The sequence below is a fragment of the Rhinolophus sinicus genome, linkage group LG05 (genome assembly GCF_036562045.2).
Source record: "Rhinolophus sinicus isolate RSC01 linkage group LG05, ASM3656204v1, whole genome shotgun sequence".
In the NCBI taxonomy this organism is placed as follows: Eukaryota; Metazoa; Chordata; class Mammalia; order Chiroptera; family Rhinolophidae; genus Rhinolophus; species Rhinolophus sinicus.
In genome coordinates this window covers 159,162,514-159,188,866 of record NC_133755.1, presented here as the reverse complement: position 1 = coordinate 159,188,866, position 26,353 = coordinate 159,162,514, and the positions used below count along the sequence as shown (strand labels likewise).

The following is a 26,353-nucleotide window of genomic DNA, read 5'->3' as shown; positions in this document are numbered from 1 at the left end:
GGTGGCTTGGTGATATATATGCAAGACCATATTTTGAACACGTAATGCTATGTTTTCACAACATAAAACATTGTACCTCACTCTCTTTCATATATGAGTTCGAGAAATATGAATCAGAATAATTATCAGGACTCAGGGAAAAGTAGAGATGAATGGTGGCCCTCTTTCCCTCACTCGGCACTAACTGGCAAGGCATGCCTTCATGGACAGGGCTATTTCTGCAGCCCCTAGTGGAACGAGTCACGTGCACCACCATGTCTGCCTCTGTGCTCTTTTTCTTGAAAGTTTCCTCCCCTGAGCAGGGGGTCCTTTGTGTTGAATCCGACTGGATAGCTGGTAATGTATTACCTGGTGAGAATCAGGATATTTTCATATTGTTATATTTTAAAGAAATTATCTTTATTTTAATTGTTTATCTAAGACATGCCAATGGATATTTAGGCCACGTTTTGAGCAAAAACTCACAAGGTGTTTTTGTTTTTGTTTTCCAAACCTCACACGTGTACACAAAACAACACAATTTTAAGGGTTTGCTTAAAAGAACAAAGCATAAGAAATACAGTGAGATACAAGCTCATAACCCATTTTCAAATCAGTGAGCAGATCTGATTCTACATGAGAAAAGGTTACAAAACAAGTCTCTGTTTTGTGGGAAGTGCTATCTGAAGACAGTGTTGCAGGACACGCTCCAAATCCCTTTGTGGGAAGCCTTAAGCAGGTAGAAACAGCTGGATTTTTACTCAGCCTAGCAGGGAATTATGGGTAAGTCAGGATTTCATGAACAAGGTTCTGACTATTCACGGATGCTGTTAGAAGGAAAAAGCAGGCTTTACCTATAAGGCCTGGCAGTGATATATAGTCTTTCTTAATTTGATTTTAATGTTACCTTTGCTTACTAAAATAGCCCTTTGATCCCTTTCTTCTCAAGCAATGAAAGAATTAAACTTATTAAGTCAGCTATTGATGGTCCATGGACGAGGAGAAGAAGAATGTGAAGATAAAGTCCATGGGTGATCCACCAGCTGTGTCTTAACTAGTAACTGGACTCCTTCTATTGAAATATTGCAAGAGAGTCACTAGTAGGAGAGAAAAAAAAGTTTTCACATTCTCTCTCTCTCTCTCTCTCTCTCTCTCGCTCGCTCGCTCTTTTTTTTTGCCAAAAAATGAGGAACTCAAGAAATCTCCAGACAGTTGAAAGGAGGACAAAATGCATCTAGTTTATGCATCACATCTCATTTTACTTCAGATTTTTATTGTACTAGTAGCTGCTTCAAAGGCTTAACTATTGGATATTTGATAGTTTTCTCTGTGAGCTGTTCTTCAAGACCTAATTGTAACATAAACACTTTTACCCTATAAACTTGGAACTCCTAAAAATGCCCCCACTGTTATTTATTTAAGTTACGATATAAATATAATTTAAACAAAGTCCATGTCCTAAAATCAAGGAATAGCTAAAAACTGCATTTTCTTTCTTATTTCTACTCTATTGTCCCCAGTAATTGCTTTCCTTGATTTGATTTCATGTACTTTAAAAACATACTACTCAAAAGCCATCTCTGCATCACCAAACCAAAATAAGTGAGGTTTGGAAGCAGGAATACATTCAACATATTCTCTTTTGGGGCCTTACCAAGCTGAGAATGTCATAGTATTAAAGCAATAAAGAATCATGTCAATCCATAGTTATTACAGAAAAATAATGTTAGTGTTTAGTTTTCACAACTTCCCTCCTCACCCCTACCAACAATTTCAACTTATCATCCACCCATTTCATGAGGTTTTCACACTTTCTTTAGTACCATCTGAAAATCTCTCTGACTTTAATGAAAATATGACCAACTTTACAAAATTACCCCTAAACCTTAACTCTGCAAGCCTCAGTCTCTCTCTACAGGAACTTGTTATAATCCAGTCAAGCTTCTAACATTTCATTTGTATGTTAGGAGGAAAAAAAAAAAGAACAGTTGCACTTAGGAAATGAGAGTTAGCTGTCATTCTATCAGCTTGTGAAACAGCTCGATAGTGGCAGAAATGATCGTACTGTCATTCTTTCACTACCACATTGCTTAAGGTAAAACATAAAGGGGCATCGCCAATTTTCATCTAACATTAGTTATGCTAGAACTTCTAAAGGAAAGGTTCAATGCACAAAGTTTAGCCAACTAGAGAAGAATGCTGTAACAAATTGATTTTACAGCCAAGTGTGTGCAGAAAAAAATGGCAACAAAATTCCCAGGTGACTGTGCTAGCTGGAGCCATAAATAAGCACAATGATCTGCCAGGAAGTTCAATTCTGTCAGAAAACTGAAATATTTTCTTTTACTTAAATCATGTTAACTTCAGCTAAACAGTTGGATAGCTGTTCACAAGAAATTAAGGAACAAGAAAAATCCAGTTACTATTAACACCAAAGAAATGCACGCCAACCATAACCCAAAGGTGCTTTGGTACTGTAGCCATAATAGACAAAAGTGTGGTAGGGGAGCAGGGAATTCCCTGACGGTTAGATGACAGGGTCAGAGAAGGTTTGTGAGCCCTGCTATGTCTCCCGCGCGGTTGACACACCGCCATGTTCCATGACAAGAGTCACATAAACACAAGCTTATCAGCGGGCTTGTGGAAATAGAATGTGCAACATCTCTGCATTGAAAGGTGACTTCAGGCTTGCTGAAAGTCTCATTAATCAGAGGAAACGATGCTTTTTGCCATAGATGAAACACTATGGTCTCAAGCGGAATGCATGTGAAGTTTCCAAAATATTTCCTCAAAGACTTTATGCAGTTTTGGTTTGTGACTTTAGCTGGAAAGCATAAAGATGGACATGGGAAGGCAGTTCAGAAGAACATCTGTGAGGATTTAAGTTGGGCAGCTTTCGGAAGATGACAGATGTTTAAAGTTAAGGCCTTTATCTGCAAACAATAGTATATTAATAAACTCTATACCATATTTACAAATGCATCCTCTTGTATTAAAACTAACATTATTCTGTTCACAGTGCCATTGTTTATACAGGTAGCAATCCCATAATACTCATGTATTTTGGCATGGGAATCAGTAGCGCTTGGTATTTACAGAAAATGTACATGTGTGAATATAAACATGTCACTGAAAATGAGTTATTGATAAAAGACAGATTGGCTAATGGTGCAAAGAAAGGAATGAACTGTACAGCACCTTCCCCTCGGATCGGATAGGAAATGTAGTTTCTTAAATTGAGAAGATGCCAAACCTCTTACCTAAAGTGGCATAAAGTCAGTAACAAAACAATGAACCCCCTGTTCAAGTTTGGGTACACTGAGTAATCTTAGTCCAAAGTTTTAGATCCATTGTCTAGTGCATAAAATATAAAAGTTAAAAAGATTTATTATTATTTTGTAATAATTATTATTAAAATAGAAGGTACTTTCTCTCACGTTCTCATTTGTGCTCTTGCACTTAAGACCAATATCCTTAGAGTTGCAAATATGCTGGTGTTTTTGTCATGCAGATCAGCAGTCAGATGGCAAATGCTAAAATGCTCTGGGCGTTGGAACAGCTGCCTGTCACAATGTGACCCAGGACCCCTGGGGGACATGGCACAAGCACCTCTTTCTTAAGCCTCGTCTTCTCCTTGAAGGGCAGGCAGGCCTGCCTCTGGAATCGGCTCCCTGTTACTGAATGGAGTTGCTCGTTTCGGCAGTTAATGCTGAGGTGGCGAATGGCTTCTGTACACTTGGAAAAAGGAGGGGAGGCAGGTAAGTAGTAGGAGGGTGGCATTCCAAACAACCCCAGGATGAAATCCAGACAGTGGCTGGGTTTATCAGCAAGGACTTCTCAGAGCTTCTACCCTTTTAGGAGGCCTCTACTCAAGTTCTCATTCTCTCAGTGTGCAGAGCAGGGGGCAGTCCTGGCTGGCTCTATGAGGCGACGCTTGCAGTCCCAGTCTGCTCCTCGTTCTCAGTCCCGTGGTCTGTGTGGTCTGGGCTGCCGCTGCCACTGCCACCGCTGCTGCCACCACTGCTGCTTCTGTGCTGTTTGGGCAACAGGCTCTTCCACTGGGCTTTGTTGTGTGCGAGATGACTTAGCATGTTCTCAGACAGGGCGCTGTTTCCAGTGAAACGGGCCCATTCCCGGAAGAGTGGCTCCACGATGTAGGTCATGAAACCTAAAACAGGCAAGGCGAAACCCATCACCATAAGGGCAGGAAAACATGCTTCTTCCTCCCTCACAAACACGACTGGGACCCACTATGTACTCGGCCCAGGGATATGAAGACAAACAAGATGTGGTCCCTACCCTCAGTGGAGGGGCATAAGATATGTCACCTTGGGCTTGGCATTTAACTTCTCTGTGCCTCAGTTTCCTCATTTGTATAAAGGAACTAAGAAGGGTACCAAACCAATAGGGTTGTGATGACAATGAAATGACTTAACACATGTAAAATGCTTAGAAAGCTCCTGGCACATACTAAACACTCAATAAATAGTGACTATTATTGTTTGTAGAGGGAGAAAGACATGTAAAGAAACAGACTAAAATAAAATCTGTGCTAGAAATAAACAGGAGGCAGCAAAGGGAACATTATATCAGGAAGGGGCACATCATTGGCTTAGACCACCTGAAGAATTCATACATTTAGCCTCTAGGATATTTTTTCAGGATTGGTGTTTCCTAATTTTGTCTTACTTTCAATTACATTAAACAACTAAGTGTAGGTAAATAAAAGTTCATCTTCAATACAGATTTTGACATGCATAAAAGTCGTGTTTTAATGACTAGGCTAAGACTGTTTGATGTTAGACTTCTTTGTTTGCATGTCTGTTCTGTTAATTATTTTGGACTTGTTGCTTTGTAATCATGTTTCACTGTTAATGCGCGTTTCATACTGAACATGATTAGTAAAGCAAACATAATTTTCAGTCTAGACTGGAATTACTGGAATTATCACAAACATGGACATACTTAGGTTTTACTGTATTTCCTTGAAAAGCAGGTGTGGGAGGAAAGGCAAGTGTATTTCAGCATAACAAAATCTTCCACCAACTAGTCCTGTATGTGTACAAGCATGTGAATTATAGGCTTGATTTGATTATCGTTTTATTTGACAAATGGCAGATACTTGGCCTTTGAGGATGCTATAGAGATGGGGAAAGGATGAAGCAATGCAAATGTTATTGTGCATTTCTGCATTATCTTGTGAAATATAATTTAAATATTATGAGATTATTTTAGATAACCCGAACTTGAGGAGGAAAGTTAAACCAGCGACTTTATGTATTTTAATAAGTTTATGTAGGGAGTCATCGAGTAAGGATTTCAGTCTTGAATTTTCTTGCTTGCTATTCTTGAATTTTCTTCACCTCCTTCACAATCTCTGTAATTTTTAATATCTTTTACCTCAAGAGCAATGAGATATTAGATATCTAAAATAACAGTTTGCAAAACTATGTTATTCTAACTTTTAAGGTATGAATATTTATCAAGATTACCTTAAATATAAAAAAAAGTTACAAATCCAACATTTTAAAATCCAATACTAAAAAACCAATTAATTTTCTTCCTGAAATTGCTCTGGAATTACACTTCTATATTTCTACTTGTCATATATAAAGACCTCTTATAGTAGTAGATAAGAAAGCCATTTTAAAGTCTGAATAGATACCATGAGGCCATTTTTCAAATGAAGAAAGGCTTCTGCATGATCAGATTTGGGAACTTGTTTCATCCCTGCACAGTGAGTTGGGCCAACCCAGACTGACTTTACCAGGATATTGTCTTCCTGGAAGGGTGAGGATGGGGAAAGGGAGAGATAGTCGCCACAGCGTAAACAAGGAATGAAAGAAAGCCTCTTGCTCTTCACCTTTCTGTAGATTTCACCAACAGCAGATTTATTCAATTTAATACCTTCTTTTTAAAATGCAGAATTTGATGGAAAGAGGGGAGGGGTTGGGGTAGGATGATGTGGGGTGGGAGGAGATATGAAGTCCCAGTTCCACTTGGGTAAATATGAATTACTTAAACAGAAAATCAGATCTATACCTGAGATGGCCCTCAGCAAATTCTCATTGTGGATTGGGACAGGAAAAAAAGAGAGGGGACCTGTTCAGTCCCAGGGGAATCAGGGCAGAGGAAATTGCTGCATTACTTAGGATCCACTAGAAAAATCTTTGTCTGGAAGGCTGAAGCCTGCAGCTCCCATTAGACTGTTTATCTGTTTGGATTTTTCTAGGTTAAGCTGATTTAGCCCCACACACCACACCTCCCAACCCTGAACCTACATACCTGGGAGATATGGAACAGTGGCAGAGAAAGATTTATGTACTAAGGGTTCTTCCATAATCACCTTCTCTTTCCCTTTATTATTGGTGTACTGGTGTAGCATCCATGGGATTTTTCTAGTCATTCAGTCCCCATCCCATTTTAAAAACAGGTATCTATGGTAACCACATTTTCCTGAGCTGAAAATCAGGACATACGATCTGACAAAATATGTGTGTTCTCATGACAACAGGATAGACTCTCTGAAAGCAGGTCTGTCTTGCAAACCCAGGTTGTGGGCTTACCAGTGTGCATGTTTTTCTTTGGCAGTTCAAAATGTCTTTAACAGGTGCCTGACAAATTTTTGTCTAGCCAGAGTTTAACAAATGTGGGTCCCAGGATTAGGATTTGGGTTAGGATCTATTCCTTTTATATCACACCTGCAGAACCTCCGCTACCAAAGCCGCCTGACAGGAGGGAGCTGAACAGGGAGACTCGGCAGCATTTCTGTCGATGTTCCTCCCCCTCTCCATTCCCCAGCAATTCTGTAGCTTCATCTGCCATGGATTCTTCCTGGGTGCCGTTTTTTTATAACACACTCCCCCTTTGCCTTTTTTGGATGGGGGAGTCCATTTAATTGTAAAAACATCAACACAATATTAAGGGCAATTTGGAAAAATGAGGACAACCAACAATCTTAGAATTCCAACATACCTACTTTAATATCTGTGTATTCCATTTGAATCTTTGTAACTAGATTAATTTTGTCCCTATCTCCTTTGGATGACTTTATGATTCTTTTGTGGGACTGTGGATTAGATGTGACCCACAGTGATTGGGAGCACACCATTCTAACTTATTCTGGTTTTCTCAATTTTCAGCTTATCGTTTTGGGTGCCCCCTTCCCTTCCAATGTCAAGGCATTGAGCTTTGAGCCATGCAGCGGTCTGAGGCACTGTGACTACATTAAGCTGTCTGAGCTCTGTGGGAACTAGTGAAGCACATGACCGGGTACATGTCAAGATCATAGCTTATAAGTAAAAGAGTTAAAGTTCTGAGTTTGGTTAGAGGGAACTGCAAGGAAAAGAAAGACTTGCGTTAAATGTGGATGGAATTGGTAGAGTGTTTTAAGGAGTGATAGAAATTCTTACTGGGTCAAAAATATTTCCCCTACTAAGATGCTTAAAATTTCCACAGCTTGATTTGCTTAATGATCTTTGCATAACTTAATTATTAAATAATAATTATCTTAGATGTATTAACATCAGAGTTTAACAGTTTACTGCAATTGACACATGAGAGTGAAATCAAGAATCTAAGAGAATGAGACTGAAATCAAGTTTTGAAGGGGAGTAGAGAAGCATGGGACTCCAGAACCGAAGGTGGAGTGTGGTTTACAGGGCATGGGCCTAGAGTCTGAACCCTTGGGATTGTGTGTTGGGGATAAAGGGTAGTGACTCAAATTGGAAGGGTCCTAAAGGCCAATTTCCTCCCTTTAAGTCCTAAAGAGAGAGTGTGAGCTCATCCCCTCTTCAGCAGCAAATAGGACATTCTTATTACTTTCCTTCTATTCTACTTGGTTTTGATTTGATTCTGAACTACCAAGTCAATACAGGTTAATTAAGAGTCTATAACAAAGGCTTTACCCTATTTTTCATAACTTTTCAATTGTAAATTACCTGGTAGAGTACACTCATGATTAGAGTGTTTATTTGGACTCAATCATTTTGGATCTTTTAAAAGCTATGTGTAGACCTTCTTTGTGATTCTTGGCAGAGGTGCCAAAACAATTCCTTTAAAATTAAAATTGAATTCAACTCACCAATTTGTATACTAGGGATTGAATCTTTCTGTTGATTACAAAGAGGACTGATTTCCAGGTCAAATTTCTGTTCAAGATCACCTAAGAAGAAAGAAGAAGAAACACAATGGCAATCTAGAACTTATAAAAAACGAGTGTTGACAGTTTTACCGATCCAGTTGGAAGAAGTTATTCTGGAAATTACGGTTCCCTGCCTTTTTTTTTTTTTAATTAAAGTTTATTGGGGTGACAATTGGTTAGTCAAGTTACATAAATTTCAGGTATACAATTCTGTATTACATCATCTATAAATCACATTGTGTGTTCACCATCCAGAATCAGCTCTCTTTCCATCACCATATATTTGATCCCCTTTACCCTCTTCTACCACCGCCTTCCCCCCCTTACATTCTGGTAACCAATAAACTATTGTCTGTGTCTATGAATTTTTGTTTCTCATTTGCTTGTCTGGTTCTTTTGTTGTTTTTGGTTTATATACCACATATCAGTGAAATCATATGGTTCTCTACTTTTTGTCTGACTTATTTCGCTTAGCATTGTAATCTCAAGATCCATCCATGTTGTCACAAATTGTCCTATTTCATCTTTTTTTTTTACCGCTGAATAGTATTCCATTGTGCATATATACCACAACTTCTTTATCCATTCATCTATCGAAGGACATTTTGATTGTTTCCATGTCTTGGCCACCGTAAAGAAAGCTGCAATGAATATTGGAGCACACGTGTCTTTGTGGATAAATGTTTTGGATTTTTTTGGGTAGATACCCAGGAGAGGGATAGCTGGGTCATATGGTAATTCTAGCCATAATTTTTTGAGAAACCTCTACACTGCCTTCCATAGCGGCTGCACCAATTTACATTCCTACCAACAGTATATGAGGGTTTCTTTTTCTCCACAGCCTCTCCAACACTTGTTACTATTTGTCTTGTTGATGATAGCCATTCTAACTGGTGTGAGGTGATATCTCATTGTGGTTTTTATTTGCTTTTCTCTGATGATTTTCATACGTCTATTTGCCATTTGTATGTCCTCTGGAAAAATGTCTCTTCAGGTCTTCTGCCCGTTTTTCAATTGGGTTGTTTGTTTTTTTGTTGTTGAGTTGTATGATTTCCCTGTATATTTTGGATATTAGCTCCTCATCGGAGGCATTGTTTGCAAAAATCTTCTCCCATTCTAGTGGTTGACTCTTTATTTTGTCAATGGTTTCTTTTGCTGTGCAAAAGCTTTTAAGTTTGATATAGTCCCATTCATTTATTTTAGCTTTATAAAAACAAGAGTACAACTAATGGACAGTTTCCTACCATGAAATGGAAATTCTGGCTTTAAGTCACAAGTTAATAAAATTGATTTTATGCTTCTCCTCCTCTTTTCACTCTTCCCGACCCGAGTCTTGTTTCACCTGAATAATCAGGAATAATTAGTAGGTAGGAAATGGGGGAGAGGGACTAGAAGATCTCTGAGGTGAAGAGCACCTCAGTCTGCAGCTACAAAATTAATCAGAAATAAGGGTCTGATAGCTTTCATTCTTACTCCTTAGAATTTTACCTAATGTAACTGAAGGATAAGAAAAGTATAAAGGTCAGAGTGATATTTCTTTTTAATGCCTTTGTCAGCTAGAAGACCAAAGGAGAAATGTATAATGTAAAGCTTTATCAAAACACTTTATTGGGTAATTTCTGCACTGGGAAAAACAATCTGGTTAAACAGTAGATAAGCTGATCCTCAGAAACATTAGCTGGGTTCACAGTTACGAATGTACTCCTCTAAACGAGAGGAGATAAAAATTTAACATTTACAATGTGCTTACTGTGGGCCAGGCACTGTTCTAAGCATTTTACCTACGTTAATTAATTCAATTCTCATAACAACCTCATTATAATCCCCATTTTACAGATAAGGATATTGAGATGAAGGGAAGGGAAGCATGTTGACCCAAAGTCAGTAAAGTTAGTAAAGAGGGGAGCCTGGATTCCGACCTAGGAAGTTTGGCTCCAGAGTGTCTGCACATAACTACTGAGCTAGAACCTCAGCGATATCCCATTTCCATCATTTTCTCTAAGACGGTAGCCATGCCTCCCATGGTCTCTTAGGCCCCGGTGATTCTCAAAAATGATGTGAGAAAATAACTCGGGCTTACCCTGAGGAGTTCAGGTAAGCCAGGTGATGATAGCCTTCTGAGGGCAGGGCATGACACCATTTAATATTAAAATGAATTCTTCGAAAGCCAACTCTATTCCTAATCTCCATGTTTCTGTTCATAGTGTTTTTTCAGCCAATCTTGACACTTTCGAAGAACTATCTTTGATTTCCCTCTTTCCTTCATCTTCCATATTGAGGCATCGAATCTAGTTTATTCCTCTCTTGGAACATCTTTTTCTCCCTACTTTCCCTCTGCCTGACTCTAGTCTGGTTTCTTAATAAATCATGCTTAGTTTTTTATTCTGAGCTAGTTTCCTTCCCTCAATTTTTCTTCTACTTCAGTTATATATGTTGCCCTGATTACACATTCTAAGGTGACTCCCATTGCCATGTTCTCTACTTTAACCTGGTGTACAGGGGTCTCCACAAATCTTCTTACTCTCACCTTCTATGGATCAACTTGGTCTCTGAGGCAAGGGTATGGTCCCACCTCAGTGCCTTTGTCCATTTCTACTCCTTTCTATGTAGACCAGTGCTGTCCAGTTGGATTTTCTGCCATGATGTTCCCTGCACTGCCCACTATAGTAGCCTCTTGAAATATGACTAATAAAACTGAGGAACTAAATGTTTAACATTATGTCATTTTAATTTACATTTAACTAGCCATAGTGCCTTGTGGCTATCCTATTGGAAAATACAGTACACAATGCATCTTTCAACACCCAGCTCAGATTCTACCTTCCTTAGGACTAGATCTTCTCCTGTAATCTCTGCCATTAGAAGTCTTCCAATGAGATCACTTATTCATTTACTTATTGAATATATATTTGCAAAGCACTGTATGTTTCTGACACTTTGTTAATCAAGGTAGAGAATGCAAAGAGGAAAACTGCATAGTTTCTTTCCTCCAGGAACTTTACTGCTTAGTATTTTGAGGTTATGAAACATTAACTATATTTCTTTGTGACATCCCCAATGGGGCTTGGTATATAGGGAAAAATCAGTTTTACTGAGCATTAGACAATGCTGGTAGCAGATGTTCAATAAAAGCTTCTGGGAATCTTGGTTGATTGTAAAGATACCAATCTATTGTTACAACAGGACAGGGATTCTACTTCCTTAAGGCATTGAGAGGAGGGGCTGGATGATATGTAGAATCCTAATCTCTGTTCTTAGAGTTTAACAGTTTTCCTAATTCATGGCATCTCATCTTCCTTTTCCCCTCTGTCCTCAACCTTGAATTGACAGGTTTTCCTTTGCTCAACATCACGAATTATTAAAAATACTTTGGTGAGGACGGTTAGCAGTTTGTGGAAGCACATATCCTAAACTGAAAGCCAGAATAAGATTAATCAAAATGATACAAACTGTGATTAAAGAATTTAAAAAATGTTAATGCAGTATGGAGGACAGACAGTTTGGATGACCAGAGAGTCTGGTCTTCTCTTCTTAAATAGGCTGAACTTCTGGTAGACCATAATGTTATTAAATAACAAGGACCCAACAATACCTCGCTATTCTTCTTTCTCTGCCGGGAGACATGCAAGAGCAAAGTGCATGGAAGCTTACCGTTAGTGATCAGAGTTACAAATGTTCTGGGTTATTCCATCTTATAATGCTGCACATACAGATATTACGAAGACAACAACCTGGTTTTGCAGAGAGAGCTTACATATTTTTCTTGGTTGATTCCATTTACTCCATTTAGTTAACAACTTTGATTCACCAACTTTGTGGACCTTACTATCTGCCCAAGTCACATGGTCCCTGAGTGGCTCATAATCCAAATTTAATTACAAGATAAGCAAATGAAAGGGTTAAACTACAATCAGTGCCAACAGGAGCACAGGACTGAGTCAAAACCAAGAGTGACAGAATAGAATCTTTTCTGTGCCCCATTGTTTGATTTCCAAGGATGAATTAGCTATCCTGGAAATGACTAGCTCTTCTCTCACTGTGCTATTTCAATATTTTCTGTATCACACAGTAAATAAAGTATTCATCTTATCTAATCTAAAACCTCCATGCTCCAATTTCATCCAATGTTCCTTTGTTCTTTTTTCTCTCAGTGGAGATTTTATATCATAGGTGACTAGAATTGATCTTCTGCCTTCTAACCACTCACACTCAATTGAAGTGAAATCACGCAGAGCTGTCGGAGCTACGTGAGCACTTTTCCTCTGAGCACAAGAGACGGGGAGCAGAGCCTTCTGTCCCTACATGAACCCCATCCATTCTGCTTTGTCTTCTGTCTTTGGGACCATCACCATGTCACTGACACGTCTTTCGATGGAGGCTTCTGCAAAAGGCTCACTGTTGCTACTTGCTGGTATGTGGGACACTTCAGGCATTATTCGTTCTTAGCCTCTCAAACCTGATCCTGTCACTAAGATCAGGACACTGTTGTGCCCGAACAAACATCCTGAGCACTGAAACCAGGCCTGAAGAAACGAGGCTGTGTTTGAAGGGCGATATCCCACCCAGCGTCAAGATCCTGCTCTAATTCATTATCTTTTTTCTGAATGAGATTAATCCCTTATAAATTATACCCTAACTTGGGGCCATTTGTCTTTTCACTGTATCTGTTTGAGAGGAGGAACTCAATTCTCGGTCAGCTGGGCTCTATTTCATTAGCCTTATTTAAGAAAGTGAGGGGAAGGAATGAATACAAAAGGAGTTAAGTCCTTCTGTCAGAGTGGAAAACATTGACCTCAAACAGCATTTAGCCTTTAGGCCGCACTCAACTCATTAAAATGAAGGTCAGAGTAAAAATCAAACGGTCTCTCACATTTTTATATCCACAGAGGAAAGCCATTAAAAAAAAATATGTGTGTGAGTGTGTGTGTGTGTGTGTGTGTGTGTATATGTGTGTGTGTGTGTATATATATATATGCCGTTTTCACTCATTTTTATTTCACCCTATTACTACCTGTTTCCCTAGAAAGTCAATGTTATTTATTTCTAAATTATTTCCAAAAAAGGGATGGATAGTTTGCAAGAGAGTTACAGAGAAAGGTTAGGATAATAAGAGTTGATGAAAGAACAAATGTCATGATAGATTAGCCATTTCCTGTTTTATTAGGAGAAACGTCTACAAGGAGGAGGGCCAGTGAAAAGACAGCTGTCGGGTCACTACTAACCTTGCCGGTAGAACTCTTCACAGACCCTTTCACTCCACTGCTTGCTCATCTCCCAGATTCTGCAAGGATTGCAAATGTCAGCACACTTCAAGGCAATCTGAGAAGTGACAGGGCAGGGGGAGATTGTCAGCGGTGATCCTTCAGCAGCAAATGCACCCCAAGCCCAAGGTGCTGTCCAACCCTCTAGCCAGCGTGCCTCGTGGTACCAGGCCCATATTCACATAGGGCCTCCCTGATGTATCTCTTCAGGGAATAGCACTTCGTCACCACTACACAGAACTTCATTCAGAACTACCACTTTATAGCCGTGAGAGGAGAGAAGAACCACCAGCCAAGGACACGGAGCTTTCTGAGGAGACATGGGATGGGTGGGCCAAAGAAAGCCTCAGTCTGGCTCCCTCGTGAGCAGGTAGGCTGCAAGGACCCCCTAGTCAGGCTCAAGTAAGATCATTTGGACCTCACTCTCACAGTGGCCAAATTGACCGACTCCACACATCACTTAAATTACGTGTGTTTGCATTTACATGCCTGTGTCTGTGTGTGTATAAGCACACTCAGACTGCCAGCCAGGGAGCCAAGTCATATCAAATCTAGGACTGCTCTGTTTGCAGAGCTACATCAAGGCCTCTTGGCTTGCCTCACCCTGGCCTGTTCTGGGATGCCAGCTTTGGCAGTGATGTTGACTTTAGCCGGGTTACCTTGAATTCCCAGAGAAGTAGTTTCTCCCCCTTAACCACCACCTACAGAGAGACTGTTGCCCAGATGGACGCCTGTGATGTGCCATGCACAACAGCAGTGTGTACGTGTTTGGACCCAGTCCCTTGAGATCACAGCTGCTAGCAGGGCTGGGGGCTGGGAGAGCCTGGATAACATTAAGTTGCAAATTTGGTTCTTTATTTCCTGTTAATGGGGGTGTGAGGTGGAGGGTGCCAATACATGTTGGAGTCGGTAGGGGGCAGAAGTCCCCTCCACGTTCTGGCCTTTAGGGATTCATTTGTATCAGCAAGCTTTCCTTTTGAAATGCAAATATTCAGGCCAAATCTTTCAGCTACTCACGACTTGGCTTGAGTCGCTAAAATCAGACACCTGGTTGATCTTCGAGTACTCTGGGACTAGAAGCCTCATGTGGGAAGAAAGAAGGAGGGAGATACAGGGCTACAGCTGGGGGGAGAGTGTTTCCTGGAAAAGATGGAGCACTTTGGACAGCTAGAGGGCAGCAGGAAGACATGGAGCAAAAAAGACTACAGTCAGTCTGCAACGTGCAGCTCCATCGCCCTGGTTAAAACTGGTTTATTTAGATGAGTCCAGGATCCATCCACTCAGTCTTTTTTGCCAAAAGGAAAGCAGGAAGACAGGAGAAAATGGTAGATAAAAAAAAAGAAAAAAAGCCCTGGTTTGGATTCCAAGCCAGAGTTCTACTTGTGGGGTGGGCTTCTCCTCTCATTCTCGTGTCATAAGTGGCTTCTTGCCACAGAATGAAGCACAATGGGTGGGACTTAATATGATTCAATTCATTCAGTTAATATAATTTATACATTAGTGCCTAAAAGTGGTAAGACTAGGCAAACATGTTTGAGCTTCACATGAAAAGATGAGTTTCGGTAGTAAAAAGGAAGTAAAGCAGGATTTGATTAAATAGGTTTTAGGTAAAGGCAGGCTACTTGTTTCTCAATTTTTCATTTGTGCCATAGGTAACATAATGTACTTCTGTGTTCTAGAAACAGCCTTTCAAAATTCCACAGATATCACAGTGGTTGATTTTACAACAAGGCACACCATGTGGGTGATTCTTACTGTATGCGACTGCCCAGTGGGACTACTTTGTGGTGAAGCAGTTATCAAACAAGGAACAATGAGATATTATCAACTTACTGACACGAAACGCTGATCTTGCTTGCTTGGAAATCACTTAAAAATGTCACGTGTCTCCAAGCTTTTAATAAAGTAGGTCACTGCTCTAACTTATACCATGGGAGATACTCCTTCTCAAATGTGCTGACATTGTTGATCATGCCCCTAAGTGTTTTTACCCAGCAAGGATAGTGGCTTTTTTTTTTCTTTTTTTTTTTTTGGTGGTTGTTTACCTGAAGCATAAAGTGCCTGTCGTGTACATCCTCCAGTCTCAAATCTTTATTGTGAAGGTGAGCTTTCAATCTGGTCAAAAATTCATTCTGCCTGTTGATGTCTGTTGCCAAGATCAAGGAGCCCAGCTGCTGTTCAATATCCTGTCTGCATCCACAAGAATGAGAGAGAAAACACACACACAAAACAAATCCTTTTGAGGTGGGCGATAGATTCTGTCATCATCAGGTGGCTTGTAATCTCATTTCTGCCTTTGATACTACTTATAACACACAGCACAAGAGTGATTCTCTCACCCACCATCACTTCTGTCCTTGGACAGAGGTACGCCACCAACTGTACAGAGTGATTGAAATCTCAGGTAAACAAAGTTGTAGTAGTTTATACATTCCCAGGGTTTCTATGGATGGAAAAACTGGAAGCATGCTTTAAAGTGGACACAGAAAGCCTGGCAGAATCACAGGCGTTTGGGTTGTGCTTTTATAGTGTTCAAACCAGGCGAAACATTAAGATTTGCATGGGGGGAAAAGGGGCATAATAATGGTAATAATATGAAGACAACAATATGACTGATAGATACTACGGGATGGAAAGGTTCATCCGTGGAAAAAATAGATAGGATGGGAAGAGATACTGGAACTTAAAAAAGAATAGTGGCTAATTAAGGCTTCATTACAAACCAGAGGTCAAGCAATATATTAGTGAACAAATGGTATAGAGAAAATGGGATAGTTTGGGGAAATAAAGCAAACTGGAGCTTTACTTCACATACAAAAAGTAACCAATGTAAAGAAAGATCTGTAACTATTTCTAAAATTCACCTCTAAAAATAAAATATACTTAAGTAGAGTGCATAGCGCATACATACACAGTTTACTGAGTCCATATAAAGTAAACACCTTGGAATCATTACTCAGGTGGAGCACATTGCCTACTTGTACCCCAGAAGGTCCCCATTACATCTCCCATCACATATCTTCTCCCCCAACCCCTGACGTAACTACTCTCTTGTTCTTTGTTTTAATAAATTTCCTTGCTACTTATAAAAATCTTACCACCTATATGTTTATGTCTAAAGAATATGGTTTAACTTTAACTGCTTTTGAACTTTAAGTTACTTGGTACATATTAGTTTGTGACTTGCTTCTTTAGCTTAACATTATATGATTGAAAGTCATCTATATTGATGTGTGAGCTGTAGTTCATTCATTTTCATTATTATACTGCATTGCATTGTAATAATATACTACAATGTATCTATCCATTCTACTTTTGATGGTCACTTGAGTTGTTTCTAGTTTTTGATACTAAGAAACAAATGTCACAATAAAACACCCATATATACCTCCAGTTACATAAGTGCAAAAGTTTTGCTAGGGTCTCTATCCAGGAATAAAATTATTGGACCACAGAGCATGTTCAGCTTCAGTTTCTTAGATATTGCCAGTTATTTCCAAAACAATTGTATAAATTTACACTCCAAGCAGTAATAAATTAAATTCTCATTGCTTTACATTCTTACTCTTTATTTTTTTTTTTTTTGTCAATCTGAGGAGTATGTCAGGCAGCTTATTATGATTTTAGTATGAATGTCTTTGATTACTAATGAGGTTCGGCATATTTTCATGTGTTTATTGGCCATTTGTATTTCCTCTTTTGTGAAGTTTCTATTCTAATCTTTACTTACTCCACTGGGTTGTTTCCAATTTGCTTATTGATTCTAAGAGTTTTTTAAAAATATTTTTCAGTAATGGTTCTGTCAGGTATGTGTTATGAACATCTTCCCCCACTCTGTGGCTTGTCTTTCCCCTTTCTTTAATGATGTCTTTTGATGACAGGAAGTCTTAATTTTTAATACAGCATAATCCATAATTTTTAAAATTTCTGGCTAAACTAATAATTTTCTTCAGTTTGTAGAGTTAACCTGCTTTACTTGTAAAATCAGAAAAATTATTTTAAAGAATTTTCATGAGGATAGAATGAATAATCATAATTATGATGATACTAACTTTCATTATGAAGTCTTTTCACATATATTGTTGCATAACAGGTATTCTTCTAGCAAAAGCAATTTATAGCACTATGTTCCACAAAGACATATAAAATACGGTACTTTTATTTGGAATCCATGGGGATGAGCAGGAGTATGTTAGGAAATGAATACTAATTGAACAACAAGCACGATTAACGCAGGTATTCCAGGGCCGGGTCTGGTCTCCGGTTCTTCTCTCCTTTTTCCTTTTGTTTTGTTCTTTCCTCACTCTCCTTCCTTCCGTTTTCCTTTTTTTCTTTAGCTGACCTCACCCCTTACCTCTTATTTTCTTCTTTTTATTACTTGATTTCTCGCTCTAGTTTTTAGGTCTTTTTGCATTTTATTCTTTCAATCTTTGCAATTTATTGTTCTAGTAAAAGGCATGAACTTTTGTTCCGTGCATGAAGATTGGTTTTATCTAGTTTGAGGGTGGTGGTAGGGGGAGTTATCAGAACTGAAGTTCCTCCTGCAAACTCAACATTCCTCTGGGTGCTAGGAAACAGCATGAGATAGTATCAAAAGGCCAGGGCTCAACTGGCGAGCCCAGAGCATACTGCCTGTTCTGTGGGGAGACACCACTTGGCCACTGACCTTAAGCTATGCGCCCTTCAGAGAGAAGGGTACAGAGATCTAGTTACTTCTCTCCTAGCTACCTTAGGTTCTGTGCAATTTAATTAAACAGACCAGAATTCGTGTGGGCCTTTGAAGACAGTACAGGGGCCATGTAGACAATGGCCTTGGATTTAGTAGGACTCTGACTAAATACCTAAGCTAACAAACAGTGGACCAGGAAACTAGTATTTCCCCTTCTGTTTAAAAAAAGAGACATAGTGAAATTAATGGTGAAAAAATTGCTGGGGCCAATTCAGTTACTTTAACAAGACAGTTTAGAAAAGAATGTCTGACTTCTACTTTTTTGCCAAGACTGGCAATTACGAAACAAACTTTATTGAACTCGTTTTAAATTTAGCTTGAGAACTCCTGTGTTCCTTCTTGATAAATATTTATTATTTGGGTCTACACAGGAGGACAATTTTGTTAACATAAAAGCCAGGAATTTGGCAGAGCAGAGCATTGATGCTGAAGGGTGTGAAAGTGGAGAGCTGTTTATTCTCCTTTTCCTGATGTTAGGTCATAGACGATTCAAGGCCCTTTCAAAGCTCATAAGAGATTCTGGTTTCTGGGTTGCAGTAACTGACACCGAATCTCCTCTGCTAGACAATACCGAGTGTAGGCAGGAAGAACGGCAAGCTGACGCCCTGCCATTAACCCAGGGGGGTCTTAAGCGTGCTGTAGAGAAAGCGGCTTATCTCTACTGTGAGGACATCAGAATGTTTCATCTTTTCCCCACTTACGTCATTTCCTTTGGCAAATGAGCAAGAAGCCTTGATTCTCGAAGCATGCCAATTGTAGATCGCCAGTGGTGATTCTCCAGCACAGACATATTCTAGAAAGAAAATTAAAGCTGTAAATGACAGAGAAGCTAGATACTGATCTATCACATTGCACACAGCTTTACTGAGGCCAGTATTTCCCCTCTAGCAAGTGTGTACCTGCTGACAAAGGCAGACCGGAAAAGAAGCACAAAACAACCCTGGGAGCCTATTCTCAGGGCTATAACGAAGGTGGGACAGCGGCAGGGTCTTGCTGACCCTCAGTGCAGGGCTGAATGAGGGCCAGTTGCCAACATCATTCCCTTCTGCCTTGGCCCCTGTTTTCAATAGCTTAGTCAGGCAACACTCAGTAGAGAAGAAAGTGAAGATTGTAAAAATACATAGTAATGGATACCATGGGGCTATGTGCATAACATAAGCCAAGATTATACTACTTAACTGAACAGAGGCAACCTCTGCTCTAATTTACTGCACTGACCATTGTTTCTCAACACTGATAAGAAACCTTCTGCATCTGAACCACCTGGGCAGCTGGAGACAAATTCAGACTCCTGATTCCCAGTGAATAGTTTTGATAAGTTTGCGGTGACTAATTTTTACGTACATTAAGGTTTGAGAACCACAGCCATGGAAGCAGCTCTGTCAATGCCTTCGTGACCAGTATATTGGCACCTAGCCCATTAGGTCTCAGTTTGAATTTATAATTGTTTCCTTGTTCAATTATCTTGATATTTCTTTCCCTTGTGGGAACCTCTGTGTTCAGTCTCTCCTTTGACCTTACTGTTATCTTAAATATGCTGCTTGTGGGAACGTTAGCTAACTATTTAAATAAAAAATTATTTCTTACAATCCATAGTGTTTTATTCTAATTAAGAAACATTATGGCCTTACCACCGACTTGATACATAGAGAGTAGAGCCCCTCTAGCTCCCAGGAAATCTTTTTGCTCTATTTTCTTATTTCTGTATTTATTCATTCTCCATTTTGTTTCAAGAGCAGTTGTAAACTTACAGAAAACACAGGAAGATGATATTCATTAAAAGTGAGGAGGCATTGCATGACTCTGCTTATATGAGGTACCTAGCGCAGTCACATTCACGGAGACAGTAAGAATGGTGATTGCCAGGGGCAGGAGGAATAGGGAGTTCTTGTTTAATGGACCCAGCGTTTCAGTTTTGCAAGATGATAATAGTTCTAGAGATGGGTGGTGGTGATGACTGCACAACAATGTGAATGTAGTTAATACCACTGAATTATAAATTTAAAATGGTTAAGATGATAAATTGTATATTACGTATATTTTGTCACAATGAAAAAAGTGAGGGTGAAGAAGCAGGGAAAATAATATGGAGACTACATGGAGCCTGGAGAGAGACTGAAAACTATTCCATCCTTATGCCCCACCAATATAGCTGAGCCACCCATAGGATGCTCAACTTTTGCAGGAAATGAGAAAAGAGAATCCCTGTGAGTGACACGATCAAGGATCTATTAGGAAAAAGCAAGTTCAAGAAAACTGCAACTATTTTTGGTTCTAACCCCGCACAGCAATTTCTCTTACACAGATCCTCTGTATAGGCTGTTCTATTGCAATTCATTTCTCTCCTTGCCAAGGAGTCATTATTCTTTATTTACCACTTGACCATGTTGGAACCACTGATGAGATTTTGCCTCTTATCAACTGGTCTATTATCTCCTTTTGGGCATGAGCCACACACAACAAAAGAGAATGTTTATTAGAAATAAAATGTTAGACTAATTTGTTTTGACGGTAAAGATTTATGAGAGCAGAGAGTGATAGGTTAGTGTGATGTAACAGATGTTCTATCTTGTGGTGACATTTAATTCAGTCACTCATGAGCATTGACTTTCGAGACTAATTCAAGTAAACGTGGACATGAGTGTCCTCATGTGAGCTTTTCAAGGGGCCAGAAAACTGTAACAAGACCTAATGATAAATGACACCATATCTCTATTGAGTGGAACAAAAGTGTCTGGAGCATTACCTTAAGCATTGTTATTTATGCCAGCCTGATTTAACATCTTCATTAATAATCTTCCTGAAGACAGAACAAAAGGATACTTGGGAAATTTGCTCGTGAAACCATATTTAGAGATGAGCATCAGGGAAATGAAAGGAAATTAGTGGGCCTGGAAGTTGGCACAGAATAAAAGACAGTAGAGTACACGCTTACAAACACAACCTTTCGAGGGGCAGTCACTATAAATAAAATTATGTTTTGACCAGAACTGTGTTGTACATAGGGCACTTTGATGGATTCCGGAGAATAAGAAAAGAAGGGCAGCAGAGGCAGACGGGACTAACATTTATAAAGCACCGAGTTTATATGATCTCATTTAATATTTGTACAACTCCCTACTATTTTTATCGTTAACTCAGAGACAATAAAATTTCAGTCTTTTCTGAGGGGCCACACAGCTAGTGAATGTCTGAGGAAGGCCTTAAACCTGTAACTGCCAGTTGTTAAGACCTAAGCTTTGCATACACACCTTGCTGCCTCCCAAGAATTTCCTCTGTGCAGCCATATCCAAGCATTTGGAAGCCTGAAACTTATATACTTATGAATACTTGTAGTTATTCTTAGTTTTCCAAAAATTATCTGTAGCTGCTACTTTAAAAAGCAATGATTGATTGTTTTAATTAGATGTTGATTTCTAAATCCACGCTGGGATCTTTACCTCCAGATTTGGTTTCATTGTGAAAAATCCTGTAGTTTGAATGTTATGAGTTGAGTAGATCTAGGTTGTGTTGGGGGAGAACTCATCTTTCAGCCACTCTCAGCCCTCACATGCGATCTGTCTCAGACCTGCTGGTTCTTCCAACATGGCGTCACTTATACTCATCCCTTCCTTTCATTGCTATTTCAGTGCTTTATTATCTTTCTTAATTCTCCTTCCTTCAATCCATCCTCCCTACAGCTGCCAGAATGTGACTTATTTGACAGACTTTTCTACCATCTCCCTAATCATTGGTTGAACTACAAAAAAATATTTTTTGAGCACCTACTAATATGCCAGGTGTTATGGTGGGCACTGGGGATGCAAAGATTAGTAAGACAAAATTGCTGCCCTCGAGGAGCTCACCTAACTTCGGCATGGTCATGCCATCTGCTTACCCGCATTCCCTACTCCTAACCCCACAATAGTTTCCTATCAGATAAATTAAGCCTAACTCCTTAGCTCAGCATTCGATGCTCTCTAAAAATTGTCCCAGCTACCATTCTGTTCCTATATATTTGAGACAATTGCATGCCTTCACCTTTCCTTTCTTATAAAGCATTTATAGTCCAAATAAATGATATCATAGTAACAAGACTTTAATTTATTATTGATATAATTATTAAATTAATATGAATACCTTTTCCATATCCTTTGTGCCACTTTTGTGCCTCCCAAGGTTGTTTATTATCCTCAAACACCTCTCTATGTTTACTTATCAAACTAACACCTGTTTTCAAAGTCCACTTCAAATACTCTGTCCACAAAGCCATCTGGAATCATTCCTCCTCAAGTTCTGAGTCCTGTTGGGCCCAGTCCCGTTGATGTGTGTGAGTTATTCATGTCCATCCTTTCCTTCCTACTAGGTTATCAGCTGCTTGTGCGTAGGAAGCCTGCCTCATTCCGTTAGTATCCACTCAGCTCCTTGCACAGAAAAAGTGCTTTCCCTTAATTTGCAGAATAAGTCACTGAACAAATTACTTGATTTCATTCAACAATAACACTGAGCACTTACCATGTTCTAGGCACTGTAGCATGTGCTTGAAATATATCAGTGAACAAAACACACAGAGAACTAGTGCTGGTAGGAATGGGGAGAGACAGATAATAAAAAAAATAAACAAAAATACTTTAATTCTGGAAAAAAAATGTATAGCATTTCAGAAGATAGTAAATCCATGGACAGAAGGAAAAGTAGAGTAGGATAGTGGGAATTTGAGAGTCTTTGGGGTGGGGGCTGGTAAGGTAGACAGGGTACGAGGTAAGATTTGAACAAAGACCTGAAGGGAGGAGGGAGCTAGCTATGCTGGTATCTGGGGGAAGGGTGTTCCAGAGGAAAGAGCTGAATTAAAGGCCCCAAGGGGCTGGGGAGCAAACATCCATGTGGTCAGTGTGCAGTGTGAGAAGGAAAGTATTACGACAAGAAGTTAGAGAGGCAATGGAAGCCCAGATCATGTCTGGCCTTCTGGCCATTATAAGAATTTTGGTTTTTACTCTGAGATAAACAGGGAGTCACTGCAGGAGTTTGGGAAGGATGAAATCATATGACTTACATTTAAATAAGATCACTTTGGCTGCTATGTTGAAAATAGACTTGGTAAGGTAAGGGTAGTAGCAGCTGTTGAAGGTTGTTTTGGGGTGATAGCAGCCATTCAAGAAAAGATGACAAAGGCTTGGACAAGGGAGCTGGAGGTGGTGAGAGTGGTTGATTTCTCGATCTGCAAGGATGACTGCAATGTTTCTGGCCTGGGCAACTGGAAGGATGGTGTGCTTATTACCTGTGATGAGAAGGCTGCGGCAGCTGCAGGTTTAGAGGAGTTCAGCATTGGACATACGCGTTTGAGATACCCATTAGACATGTGGACATGATCGTGGAGCTATCAAGTAACCAAAGTAGTAACATCAAAAAAAGAAAAATGGAATAGTCACACAAGTGATGCAGTAATTCATGGGTTAGAGGGAAAATGTCACATAAAGGGAAAGATTGAGCTGATTCATCTCTTTGAAGGTGTCAGGTTTAAGATCAAGCAGCAGGTATGGCCGAGGCTCCTGTGTGTTCATTCCCTAAATCCATGTTCCTTCCCTATTTAGTCGGACAACCTCCGTTCTTTGATGATCTCATGGCTGTCCAGAATAAAGATAACATTCCCCAGCCTCATTTACAAATAGGTGGAACCACTTGGCTAAGACCTGACCCATTAAATGTAAGCAGAAATGTTGTGTGGGATTTCCAGGGAGGTTGTTGAAAAGGAACTGACTCATCTGGGAGAGTCTTCTTTTGCTTTCTTCCCCACTGTTCCTGCTCACTGTCTGGAATTCAACGGGAATGGCAAGAGCTCCAGCAGCTATTTTGGGCTATGAGGACAAGTGTCACACCCTAGTGATGACAGACTGTAGAGCTAGAAGGATCTGTGGCCCCTCATCCTTAATTTTGTGAAGCCACCATGTGTGCAGGACTGCCAACCTGCAAACTTCTTTTATGAAGGATAGAAATAAACTTCCGCCCTTGTTTAAGTCACTAAGTTATTTAAAGTTATTTTATTATCTTCCATATCACCCTGAAAGAAGTAATGAAAAGAACTTCTCAATGTCTTGATCTATAGTAGTGTTTGGTTTTTGCCTAAGAATGACAATAAAACATTTTATAATTCCAAAAAAAGAGTGAGGAGAAATCACCTTAATAAAGTCAGAAACATACACACACACACACACACACACACACACACACACACTTTTATTTCTGAGATAAACCATTACCATCTGTTAGGAAAGACTTTCCTGGTTCTCCAAATAGAACTGACAGCTCCTTCTTCTAGCTCCCCAACCCCAACTCAAATTTCTAAGGTGCTTGAAACACCTTGTAACAACTTTGTTCACTGGCCTTGCTCCCATATATCGATGATCTTCATGTGTATATTCTTTTACTCTTGAAAATAATTTTGAAAACTTATGCTCTCCCTAAACTTTTTAGAATTGGTATCTAAAATTACGAATTTCAATGGTAACAAAAGATGTAGTAATGTCCTCTGTATTTGTAAATATTGTATTTTGATATAAAAACATTATATTATTACTCTGTTATGTATTAAATGTATCTAAGGGAATTTAAATACCAATAGCATTTAATGCCCATTGGAAAAAAACACACGAATAACTTATTCTTTGTCAGAAATTTTAAATTGATTTTTTTTCTCTAGAACTTATATTTCTATTCCATTTTCCAGATAATTTTATTTAATATGTTGTTTTCTGCGTGAAATTCTTTTATTGTCAACCTAGCACATTTCTCTGCAACAAAAATAAGTATATAAATTACAATTTTAATTGAACAAATTTTCCTATCATCAGGCTCTAAGCAATAAATATGTTTCCAGCTTGAGTTTAGAATGCAATTTTTATTAGCAACTAACCCATCAAACTACATACATGTTACAAATTTGGAAAAAAAATCATTTGCTTAAGAATAACAATTTATTGGCAATGCATCCACATATGAGATGGCTGGGAGAGTCAGAGTACCTCAGTTCTAGGAGGCTTTCTTTAATATTTTTAGTTGTTCCTTTGGTATTTTTTTCACACTGAAGCAATATGCAATATCAGTGCAATTGGGATAATATGAAATACACATACTGGGTACGAGCTATGTCTTTCTTTTGTAAAGTGGGAACAGGGTGATTCTGAAAGAGGAGTGGAAAAGTAGCACTGGTCCTGCAAGCACAGTCCAGGCAGGTCAGTTTAAGGACCTGAAAATGGATTCTGTTAGCACCATTCATGCCTGTGTCCCCCTGGAAAGTCTTTGTGTATCCCCGGGGGAACACATGCCTAGTCTGAAAACTGCTGCCAATCATGATTGCCATTGAAAGCAGGGAACATATTTTATTCATCTTTGTGCCCCAGCGCGTGGCACAGTGCCACTTAAATAAGTAAATATTTGTTGAATGGATACTGAGTAATTAATTTCCGAAACCTAAAAAGTGCAGTAGCTGCAAAAGTTGAACTAACTGCTAAAAGAAAAAGAGTCCTGTTAAATTTTTGGTCAGTAGCTGATAGAAGCCAGACTTGAGATCTTGTGTTGTGAAATCTTTAGACTTAGGCAAAAGCCGAAGAGGTTTTAAAATTATTATAGCAATGGGCTCCCTCCTGCTGCTCATTCACAGACAACCAGGATCAAGTGAATGACTCCAGAAATAACATATGTCAGATAGAATTTGTCAATTGCAAGATTAAAAAAAAAGAAAATCATTATAATTTTTCAATCAATGCTTCTCATTCTTTATGGTGTACCCTTGATATAGGGTAGCAAGAATGTAATAATCAGCAGGAGTAGCTGCTAAGTGGACAGTGAGGGTGCATGTCTTGACTCAGTGGTCTCCCTGGTCTTCATGCGGTTGCCTTTGCTTGTCATATTTGCACTTTGGGTCTCTGAGTGTACTCGCTGTTGCCCATAGTACTGATCTCTCAGTGTTACTGAGGTTCTGTCATTCTTGCTATGTATATGCATCCACTCTGCATCCATCCATCATCTATCCATCCTTCCTTCCATCATCCATCCATCCATCCATCCATCCATCCATCCATCCACTTACTCATCCAGCAAACCTCCCACCACCCAGCAAGTATTCACGGAACACCAGGACTGTGCAGGATACCACCCAGAATGAGGTGGGTGCCCAGGAGCTTGCAGACTGTGGGCAATATGAACATCTAATGAGGCGGTGGCAATGTAGGGAAACAAACACTGTGATAGAGGAAGTAATAGAAG

General features: G+C 39.4%; 1 protein-coding gene across 2 annotated transcripts in view; it reads right to left on the bottom strand.

The window, feature by feature from the left end:
- Positions 1-382: 382 nt before the first annotated feature.
- Positions 383-26,353, bottom strand: part of PDE7B (phosphodiesterase 7B) — a 290,164-nt gene continuing 264,193 nt past the window's right edge. For both annotated transcript variants that reach the window (XM_019732772.2, XM_019732774.2), the window contains 5 exons: positions 18,814-18,905; positions 15,429-15,573; positions 13,345-13,441; positions 8,063-8,143; positions 383-4,147 (listed from right to left, as the gene is read on the bottom strand). In XM_019732772.2, the coding sequence (XP_019588331.2) occupies positions 3,900-4,147; positions 8,063-8,143; positions 13,345-13,441; positions 15,429-15,573; positions 18,814-18,905 (663 nt within the window). In that variant the 3' untranslated portion in view covers positions 383-3,899. The remainder of the gene's footprint in view (positions 4,148-8,062; positions 8,144-13,344; positions 13,442-15,428; positions 15,574-18,813; positions 18,906-26,353) is intronic.